This window comes from Miniopterus schreibersii (assembly GCF_964146895.1).
Source record: "Miniopterus schreibersii genome assembly, chromosome: 5".
NCBI classification, from domain to species: Eukaryota; Metazoa; Chordata; class Mammalia; order Chiroptera; family Miniopteridae; genus Miniopterus; species Miniopterus schreibersii.
The window spans coordinates 65,040,373-65,051,788 of NC_138106.1; the positions used below are offsets into that span (position 1 = coordinate 65,040,373).

Sequence of the window (11,416 nt, forward strand, 5' to 3'; positions counted from 1 at the left end):
GGAAATCACCAAAGCAATCATATCACAACGAGCCGTTAATGGAATTTGGTTTCCTTCGCTACTTAAACACAATCATCACATCTGCAAACGTCCCCGGTACCCACAATGCTGTGTCACCGAGAAAAGTGTTTTCCTGGAACCAAAAGAAAACTGTCAAAGAATGTCGCTAACCTGTGCCCTCGGGCTACTCCATTCCCAATAAAGGGAGCCAGAAATGTCTCTCCCTAAGCCCACGAGCAGCCGTCGGACGGGAAGCCCCCGACCGGCACAACCCAGGGAAAGGCTGCCCCCGCTGGGCTCCACCTCTGAGGCCCAGGGCTGCTTCTCACCATTTCCAGGTGAGCACCGGGGTCTTCGGGGTGTCCGCTGCCCGGGGCCGGACTGGCCCTGCCCTCCGGGGTCTTCCGTTCACTGTTGCGCTTCAGGCCGCCGGCGTCGCCTCGACCCCCGGGCTCCCGGCGCCGTCTCTGCCGGCTCCACAGGTACATGGCACCCGCGCCCAGCAGCAGGGGCGCCCCGACCGCCAGCGCCAGCTGCCATCGCGGCAGGCCCCCCGTGCCCGAGCCCGCAGTGGCACCGCTGCCGCCCACCCCGCTCCCGGAGCCGGGCGCAGCCGCGGCGACTACCGCCGCCTCTACAGGCTTAGAGGCGGCCATGACGAGTGTCCTCCGCCACCGCCTCGCTGCAGGTCGCGGGCGCCACAGTCACCAGTTAGCGTGCGGAGGAACACCGGAGGGAGGGAAGGGAAGGCTGGAGCGAGCGAGCACGCTGGGGAGCCCGAGCATACGACAGAAAAGGGCCAGAGGTCACCGGAAGCCCAGGGCATGCCGGGCCCGGCCTGGCCGCCCTTCTCCTCCCATTTTAACCAAGGGGTGCGGGGGTGGGAATCACTTCCGTGTCAAGGGAAACAGCGTGCGCCGGGCGTCGGGCGGGCGTCCCGGGCTGCCCTTTCTCTTTCACCCCGCTGCCGTTCCTGAGACTGTCTTCCGGGGTCCCGGGCCTCCGCTGGTAGCCGGTGTCTAGCGAAGCCGACGAGCGGCGCTTATACTGAGGGTTTTATGGGGCGCAGGCGATCGGAGCAGAGGAAGGCTCTGCAGCGGCCCTGAGACTGGGCGAGTGTGGCAGAGGATTGGTGAAGGTTATTGGCTGGCAGGGGTGGTGGGCGGGGCGTAGGCCGAGTTGCCCAGTTTATTGGTGGAATTTGGACCCGTCGTTTTCTGGTTACCGCCGCGTTGGCGCTGCTTAGGATCCCGCGGCGGTTTTCTCGGTGGTCTGCGTGTCCTGGAGACTAAGGGATGGCACGGACTTGAAAAGCTGTGAGAGAAAAGAGCTCAAAGCTGAAGATAGCCTGCTGTATCATGGATCTTATCTGTACCACGGCCAGGTTTTAGTTTGGACGAGTTTGAGACTTGGGGCAGTAGTAGATGGCAGAAATCGGACTGGGTGGAAACCGGCCGGTCTCTGCTGGCTCCGTCGACACGGCTGGAGCCGGGTCCCCGCGGCTCCCCATCTGCCCCAGTTATGAAAGCGGTGACGTCGGCGTGTTGTCACCCGGTTCTCGAACTAAGTGGGTAGAAACGCGGAGACCCGGAGTTATCACCTATTCTATACGTATTTGTGTCCTGTACTGGATTGGGCCCGCACCCCGGCCCACACCACGCTGCCTGGAACACCCGCCGCCCTCCCCGGTGTCCGACCCGCCCAGTGTCCTTGTTCCGCGCTAGATGTCAACTCTTACCTCATTCCCAAGTAGGAATTTCAGTTCAAAGCTTTCACATAGCTGATAGCTTTGTCTTCCTTTCTCTGTGCGCTGCAGCAGTTCTCTTAAAACAAAAATTTTCTTTGCCAGGAATTGTTTGGAATTAATAGTATCTTTAAGAAGAAAAGAGAAGTATTAATAGAGAATCAGAATTCAGAACTTTGGCTCCCCATTTCAAGTACACCGGTCTGCAGACCTCTATATTAAAAATTTCCAAGGGATCAACTACCCTTTGGGTACAATGGAGGATGTTCAGCATCACAGTAGCACTACATAAAGATGGAAAGATAATGTATTAAGTGGCACCAAAATAGACTGATAAATTAGAATGGCCTAATTTGAAAGTTTCAGGATGATTGCTTTTCTTTTGCTTCATACAGGTTCCTATTAGTAAATTGCTTTCAGGCAACAGGGTTCCTTAGCAACAGAATGAAAAGATGAGCTAAAGATGATAGCGATAGATTGAATTGATTAAGTAGTAATTGTTGCAACAAAGGGCTTCTCTCCCGGATTCCCAGCCCCACAAAGCAAGTCTTCTGCCTCTTTATATGATTTCTCCCTTGCCTTTTCAGAACAGTTATGATTCTTCTTTCCTGAAATTTCCATTTTTCTGCAGCCTCATAGGGGATTGTAGAATGCTGTTAATTACAAACTGTTGGTGGGAACTAAAACATTTAAGATGTTTAACAAAAATGCATTTATTTATTTAAATAGATTGTTATGGTTACAACCCAAAAGTTACAAAGGGTTTACTGTGAGGTCTTTCTCCAACTCCTGTCCCCAGCCATCCAGTTCTCTTCTCCAAAGGCTATCAGTGTTAGAGGTTCTTGAAGCAGTTGTTTAAGATTTATCTAACGGGCTGATTGGGGGGATTCATTTTTAAGATCAGCATCAGTAAGTGAATTTGTTCTTGTTGATTTTATTCTTTGTTAAATATCTGATTTCCATTCCTGAGCCTGTTCATCTCTTCTCCCATTTTCTCCATCATTTGCGAATTGATTATAGTGCGGAACTGAGTAAGAATGTCACTGGCTTTGTGACCTTCCAGACCTGATGCATACATTTCTTGGCTGTGAAATAGCAAAAACCCACACCTCACAAGTTATATTACAGATTTAGTTAGGTAATATTTAAGGTCTTTTTAGTGTAATTTGTTATAAAATAGGAGATGTTCAATACTTAGTTCTCTGTTTTTCTAAATTTTAAAGAAGGAAACTATGTCTCAAGAAATCAAAGTTTTGTACATGTAAACATAGACATTTACCTTTTTTTTGCTAGATAAATGGAACTCAATATAAGAAACTTTCTTCACCTCTTCTCTGGTCAGGTGAATGAGGTAGACTGTCTAACTGGCTCATGCAGACCTGAACTCTCATTCTAGATTTTAATACGACTGAGCTATGTGATAATGGGCACCTCTACTTTCTGTATAATGAGACCAGTGGATTAGATTATTTCTGAGGCTCCTCATAGCTCTAAAATTGTACGATTCTATTTCCTCAATTTTTATTGCTATATGAAAGCCTTTCTGATTGGTAAAGTTGGTGGATAGCTGTATAATTGGTATCAAAGTCTTCCAGTGAGTCCACAAACGTGCTTATATTAAGTACATTCACAGCTCGATTTTCTGTGAACTCTTCCTTAGGTTTCCACTCTCTCTGTCTTCACTGAAAGATTACTGGAAAGAATTGTCTATACTTGTTATTTCTACTTATTTATCACCTATTGTCCAAAATCTCTTATAATCTAGTTTCTAACTTTATTACCAGCCTGAAACTGCTTTAAAGTCGCTGTATCCATTGTTTATTTGTGGCCTTCATATGCTTTTATTGAAGCACTTGACACCATTGGTCATTTACTCCTTGAAGTGCTGTTTTCCCTGATTTCCAGGAGACTAAATTTTCTTGGTTCTTCTACTCTGACCAATCTCAAAAAAATGCTGCCCAATAGAACTATTTGGGGTATTGGAAATGTTTTATACCTATGAGGTCCAGTATGATACCACTAGCCACATGTGACTATTGATAGCTAGTGTGACTGAATTTTTCATTTTCATTTTAATTGATTTAAATAACTTCACGTGGCTAATGGCTACCCTATTGGACAGCACAGCTGTAGATCTTCTACAAGTATAGAACTCCTTAATTTGTCCTCTGCATTGGTAACCAAAGTACATCTCACTGCTTCAGTTACTATTTCTCTGAATATAACATCTATTCACCTCTAGCCCTATAATTTCCTACTACTTTCAGAGCAGCTTTTCTAGTTGCCTCATTTTACTTTTTAATTTTTTATCTTTTAATTACAATTGACATAAAATATTAGTTCCAGGTATACACCCCAGTGATTAGACATTATATAACCTACTAAGTGATCATTCTGATAAATCTCATACCTGTCTGACACCAAGTATAGTTATTAGAGTGTTATTGACTATATTCCTGTGCTGTACTTTATATCACTGTGACTATTTTGTAACTACCAATTTGTACTTCCTAATCGTTTCACCTTTTTCACCCATCCTCCCAAACCCCATCCCATCTGGCAACCATCAAAATGTTTCCTGTATCTATGAGTCTATTTTTGTTCTGCTTGCTCACTTACTTTGTGTTTTAGATTCAATCATTGATAGATATGTATTCATTGCCATTTTATTGTTCATATTTCTTATCTTTTTTTCTTCTTCTTAAAGAAAACCCTTTAGCATTTCATGTAATACTGGCTTGGTGATGACAAACTCCTTTAGCTTTTTCTGTCTAGGAAGCTCTTTAACTGTCCTTTGATTCTAAATGACAGCTTTGAAGAGTGAAGTAATCGTGGTTGTAGGTCCTTGCTTTTCATCACTTTGAATATTTCTTGCCACTCTCTTCTGGCCTGCAGTGTTTCTGTTGAGAAATCAGCTGATAGTCTATGGGAGCCCCCTTGTAGGTAACTAACTGCTTTTCTCTTGCTGCTTTTACAAATATCTCTTTGTCTTTAACCTTTTGCATTTTACTTATGCTATGTCTTGATGGGGGCTTCTTTCGGTTCACTTGTATGTTTATTTCCTTCACCAAATTAGGGAAGTTTTTCATATTATTTCTTCAAATAGGTTTTCACTTTCTTGCTCTCTCTCTTCTCCTTTGGCACCCCCATGATGTAAATGTTGGTATCCTTGAAGTTGTCCCAGAGGCTCCTTACACTGTCCTCATTTTTATGGATTCCTTTTTCTTTTTGCTCTTCTGATTGGGTGTTTTTTCCTTACAGTCCAAATCACTGATTTGATTCTAGGCTCCATCTACTCTACAGTTGATTCCCTGTAAATGATTCTTCATTTCAGTTAGTGTAGCCTTCATTTCTGACTGGTTCTTTGTCATGGTTTCCATGTCCTTTTTTATGCTGGGGATGTTCTCACTACATTCGTCTAATTTTCTCCTAAGTTCATTGAGTGTCCTTATAGCCAGTGCTTTGAGCTCTGCATCTAGGAGATTGCTTGTCTCCATTTTGTTTAGTTCTTTTCTGGAGTTTTGTTCTTTTATTTGGGACATGTTTCTTTGTCTCCTCATTTTGGCAGTTTCACTGTGTTTGTTTATATGTATTAGGAAGAGCTGCTGCATCTCCTGGGCTTGGTAGAGTGGCCTAATGCAGTAGGTGCCCTCTAGGGTCCAGGGCACAGCCTCCCCATTCACCTGAGCTGGTTACTCACGTGTGCTCCCCTCCCCAGTGTGGGCTGTATACATCCTTCTGTTGTAGTTGAGCCTTTATTGCTGTTGGCACGTAAATGGGTAGGATTTACCCCCAGGTCAGTTGGCTGCAAAGACTTGCAAAAAAAAGGGAAAAAAAAAACAAAGACTGGCTGTGACTACTGTGGAAGATCCACTGTGCAGGGACCCATCCCACAGAGCAGGGCTCTGGTGCCTGCTGAGTTAACCCTTTGAGTATGTCACTTATGAAGGTGGTTGGATGGTGCTTTGACATGATCTGAAGCTGTCCACCAGGTGCTCTGGCTCTGGGGCCTCCTGGGAAGTGCAGGCCAAGGTCAGCCACTGCCTGTGTTCTGCCTGGGGCCACCAGGCATGAGCTACAAAGTGATCTGCAGATGGCTGCTACTTGTGCTGGCCTTGGAAGTGCCCAGGAGAGGCCAAGCTAGGCACCAAGGCCAGCTGTTGCTAGTGCCGGGCCTGGGGCCACTTAGCGAGAGGTATGGGCAAGCTGAAGCCAGGTGCTGCTTGTTTGAGAGATTTTAGGAAAGTCTGAAGCATGAGGCAAGATAGACCATTTGTATGGAAAAGCCACTGGAAATAGATTGTGTGGGCCTGCAAGTTGGGTGGGGTGGGGTCTCAGAATCACCAGGGCAGGACAAACAGTGTTAGCCAGGTTGATGGAGACTGAGATATGGTGCCTGCCTCTGTGGGGGAAGGACTCAGTAAAGGAATAGTGGCCACTGCCAGCACTTCTGTCTGGGAGAAAGCTGCTCCTTGAGCTGTTGCCCTGATGTGAGACAGTTCAGTTCATCCTTCTATGTCCCAGGTGCCTTTCAAGCGACTGCCCCAGTACTGGAGCTTAGTGCCAGTGAGTCTTAGTGCACAGGCCCTTTAAGAGGAACTGCCTGGGGCTCCAGAAGGCTTCCATCTCACTCAGCCACAATCCCACAGCTTTTGTTTGTTTGTTTTTTGTTTTCTGTTAATCCTCACCAGAGGATATTTTTTCCATTGATTTTTTTTTTAGAGAGAGTGGAAGGGAGGGAGCAAGGGGGAGAGAGAAAGAGAAAGGGAAAAATTGATCTGAGACAGACACATTGATTGATTGCCTCCTGCATGACTCCTAACTGGGGCCAGGGCTTGAATTTGTAACCCAGGTACATGCCCTTGACCAGGAACAGAACCCATGACCCTTCGGTTCATGGACTGACAGTCTAACCACTTAGCCACACTGGCTAGGGCTCCCCACTGGTTTTTACAGCCAGAAGTTATGGGGACTTCTCGCTCTGGCACTGGAACCCTGGGCGGGGGAGGCTGGGACCCCTTGCTCCTCAGGAGAGGCCTCTGCAGCCAAGATATCCTCCCGATTTTTATCACCACACTTGGGTGTGGAATCATCCCATTCCTCATCTCTGCCCTTCCTACCAGTCTTGATGTGGCTTCTTCTTTATATCCTTAGTTATAGGACTTGTGTTCAGCTAGATTTCAGGCAGTTCTGAATGATGGTTTTTCTGTAGTTTAGTTGTAATTTTGATGTGGTTGTGAGAGGGTGTGAGAACCACATTTACCTACACCTCCATCTTGACCAGAAGCCCTGGGTGCCTTATTTTAAAATGTGTAACTCATCATGTTCCCTTTTCATTCTTTACCTTTGTGTAATCCTTTTTTTCTCATAATGCTACTATTACCTTAAGTGAAACCTTAGATCCTTTCAGACTTTTCTCTTTTCCAATCCTATCTACCCCAGCACAAGTGGATGTACCAATATACACATATGTAAACACAAAATCAGCTGTGAAAGTCTTGATGATTCTTTGCAATATTTCTTAAATATTTTTCTTCCTTTTCATGCCCCTGCCACTTCCCGGTTCAAATATGCGAAATATTTAACATTGTGTCTGACACATAACAGATGCTCAATAAATAGTAATTTCTTCCCTTTTTCCTCTTCTTTTCATTTCCTTCATCTTTCCTGAATGCTGTATTAGCTTCCTAGCCTCCAGGGCCCCTCTTCTATTTGTCTTTCTGAAACCTTGACATTAGATTAGTCCTTCCAAAGCATAACTCAAATTTCATTCTTGAGCTCAGAGACTTTTAGACTCTCTCAAATTCTGTAAGGTTAAATGTCTCTGCCCATCCCCACCTCCTCTCAGAAACTTTGTTTCCTTGGTCCACACTGTAAGCATTTAGCAGTGTTTGAAATTATTTATGTGACCCCTCGATAAGATACAAGCTCCATGAGGACAGAAACTTTGTTCATCTTGTATTCCCAGAGACCAAAATATAGTCAGTGTAATGGTTAATGTTATGTGTCAACTTGACTGAGCCATGAGGTGCCCAGGTATTTGGTCAAACATTATTCTGGATGTGTCTGTGAGGTGAGGGTGTTTTTGATGAGGAAAGCAGATTGCCCTCAGTTGGAGGGCTGAATAGAATAAGAAGCTTATCCTCCCTGAAGAGGGAACTTCAGCTGCCTGACTACCTTAAGCTAGGACAATAATCTTTTCCTGCCTTTGGACTGGAACTGAAACATTGACTCTTCTTCAGTGTTGAGCTTGCCAGCTTTCTGACTGGAACTTACATCATCATCTCTCTTGGGTCTCCAGCTTGCCAACTACAGATCTTGGGACTTCTCAGTCTCCTTAATTTCATGAATCTATTTATTATTTTGCATATATCCTGTCGGTTCTATTTCTCTGGAGAACCTGAGTAATACAGATTTTGGCACTAGGAGTGGAATGCTACTGTAACAAATACCTTAAAATATGGAAGTGGCAATGGAGATGTGCAGTGGGTAGAGGCTGGAAGAGTTTTGAAGTGCATCTAGAAAAAGCCACAATTGCTGTGAAGGAACTGTTGGTGGATACGTGGACATTAAAGGTGATTCTGTTGAGAGCTCAGAAAGAAAAGAGAAGAGCTAGAGACAAAACTCCCATCTTCTTACAGAAATATATAACTAATCCTGAACAAAATGTTGGTGGAAATACAAAGCTTAAACGCCACTCCAGTGAGGTCTCAGACAGAAATGAGGAACAGGTTATTGGAAACAGGGAAAGTGATATTTGTTATAAAGTAGCAACGTGGCTGAACTGTGTTCTAGTGTTTTGTAGAGGGTAGAACTTGCAAGTGAAGACACTGGATATTTAGCAGAGGAGACTTCTAAGCAAAGTATTGAAAGTGTTGCTTGGGTCATCCTTACTGCTTATAGTATAATGCAAGAGGAAAGAGATGAACTGAAGAAGGAACTGTTAAGCAAAAAGGAACCAGAACTTGGAAATTAGGAAAATTCTAAGCCTAGCTATATTGCAAAAAATGAGAAAGCTTGTTCTGAAGAGAACTCTAAGGGTGTGGTTAAACAACCATTTGATAGATCATGAGCGCAATGCATGGACTTAATCACCCATCTCAGCAGAAGCTAGGAATAGAGATGGGGCTATACCAGCGGAAACACTACCAGCTGGGACTAAAGACTAAACAAATGGGACAGAATGAAGGAAGACTGTCAGACTTTAGAGATTTTACAGGATAGGACCATAGAATTATTTGACTATGAACATGCTTTACCTGTCAAGAAAAGGGGGAAATGACTCAAAGGCTGTTCAGATTCAGGGCTGCCACTCACCACAGAACTAGGGGGCAGGGCTGGTTCTTCCTCTATGTCATAGTGTGGGGCCCCCGCCTAGTACATCAGGGGCAGGGCCACCCTTGCAGCGAGCTGCATGGGTAGGGCTGCCCCACCCCACCCCAGAGCTGTGGAGGTAACACTCCCACCCCTGTGGGCCTGGGGGGCAGTGAGCTAATGGAATTTGCTTTGCTAAATTTTAGACTTGTGTGGGGACCCATCACCCCCTCCTTCTTCCCTAGTTCTCCCTTTTGGGATGGGAGTGTCACCCCATTGTATTTTGAAAGTGCATAACTCTAGTTTTACGGGTTCACAGCTGGAGAACAGTATTGCCTCAGGGTGAATCATATCTTAAGTCTCACCCATACCTAGTTTAGGTGATATTTAAATGAAATTGTAGGTTTTAGAGAGGATGCTGCAGTGAGTTAAGACTTTTAGGGCTGTTGGGATAGAATGAATGTATTTTGCCCAAGAGAAGAACATGTATTTGGGGGGGCCAGGGGCCCACTCCCTGTGCCAAAACCTGTATTGGTTCGCTAGGGCTGCTATAACCACATATGATAGCCTGGGTGGCTTAAACAACAAAATTTTATTTCTCACAGTTCTGGAAGCTAGGAAGTCCAAAATAACGTTCTGACCGATTCTGTTTCTGGTAAGGGCTCCAGCCGATTCTGTTTCTGGTAAGGGCTCTATTCCTGGCCTGCATAGAGCCTCCTTCTTATTGTGTTCTCACATGACCTCTTTTTGTGTATCTGTGCTCACCAAGGGAGAGAACTAGATCTCTAGTGTCTTTTCTTAAAAGGGCACTAATCCCTTCAGACCCATGAACCCATTTAATGGTAATTACCTCCCAAAAGACAAATACCATCACATTGGGAGCTAGGGCTTCAACATACGAATTTCAGGAGACACAAGCATTCAGTTTATAGCAGTATATAGTAGGCAATCAATAAATATTATTTTAAGTAAGTGATATGGAAGGGTATCAAGGAAGAAAAATAATGGCATTTAAGATGGAATAGGTAGAATGTTCATTTACTTAAAACAATATTTAGTGTCTACTATATGTGGGCCTTTCTTTAAACTCCCAAAATATTTTTCTGGAACTTTCATATATATATATAAATATTTAATATATATTTCATATATATATATTTTTTAATTTCAGAGACAGGAAGGGAGAAGGGGAAATAGAAACATCAATGATGAGAGAGAATCATTGATCAGCTGCCTCCTGCATTCCCCATATGGGGATCAAGCCTGAAACCTGGGCATGTGCCCTGATTGGGAATCGAACAGTGACCTCCTGCTTCATGGGTTGACGCTCAACCACTGAGCAACACTGGCCTGACTGGAACTTTCTTAAAACATTTTTCTACCTTGTTTTATAGAATTCTACTTGTTCTACCTCATCTACTGGACTCTAAGCATCCCAGATCAGGACTATGTCTGATTTCTCCGGTACTGTATACAGTGCCTAATAAAATGCCTCCTCTAATGCTATATGTCAAAGCAAAGGAACGTGTTTGTGTTGGAACATACAGTTCATATTTCTTCCCCACAGTGACCTCATTGCCATAGTTATTTGTTCTCATGTGTGCTACCAATACTCAGCTCTGAGCCCCTGAAGGGTGAGGACCACGTTCTCATCATCTTTGTACTCCTCCATCCGTTACGAGACTGGGCATGTAATAGGTGTTTGTTAACTTATTTATCTGCCCAACGTGATACCTGAAACATGGTCAGTGCTGAATAAAGAGTCGAAGTGTTTGTTGAACAAGTTCCTGACTGCTGCTTTATCTCCATTACGCTGTCGCCAACATTAATGGTCTGGCACCTCCACTGCTGTCCAACACCACAGATACTAGCTGGGAAACCTACTCGCTGCTGCTGCGGCCATCACAGCATCATCATAGATACTAGTTCCCCGTCGTGAGCATGCTCTAGTCTCCGCCACTGGCCCCTCCACTGCAGCTGCTCCCATTGGGATCTGCTTGGTTTTTCCTTTGTGTCCCGCTTATGATATATACAAGTCCCTGTTCCCTCCGAGCTCATGCTGTTAATTATTCTCCAGGCTTCCTGCTGATGGTTTCTGCCTTATTCAGCTTCCATCAAAGCATCAGTTGAGTGGGTGTTACTGCTTTGCTTCTCAGCAGGAATGTCATTTGATGATTCAGTTAAGTGGCTGCTCTTTTTACTGTCAGAAGGAGCCTCTGCATTTACCTTCAGAGAACAATCTTCAGTAACCCCAGTTCCCCCTCCTTAGCTATGACTGATAGCTCATATGTATACTTTAACACGCTCCTTTGCTACCTTTCTGCCCACTCACACAGATTTATAAGCCCTTTCCATCCT

General features: G+C 44.7%; 1 protein-coding gene across 2 annotated transcripts in view; it reads right to left on the reverse strand.

The window, feature by feature from the left end:
• The window catches only part of TOMM70 (translocase of outer mitochondrial membrane 70), a 42,774-nt gene extending 37,217 nt beyond the window's left edge, over positions 1–5,557 (reverse strand). For both annotated transcript variants that reach the window (XR_013998818.1, XM_081137736.1), the window contains exon 1: positions 330–5,557. Coding sequence is in view for 1 of the 2 variants with exons in the window: in XM_081137736.1 (XP_080993862.1) it covers positions 330–656 (327 nt within the window). In the remaining variant the exon portion in view is untranslated. The remainder of the gene's footprint in view (positions 1–329) is intronic.
• Positions 5,558–11,416: the final 5,859 nt, after the last annotated feature.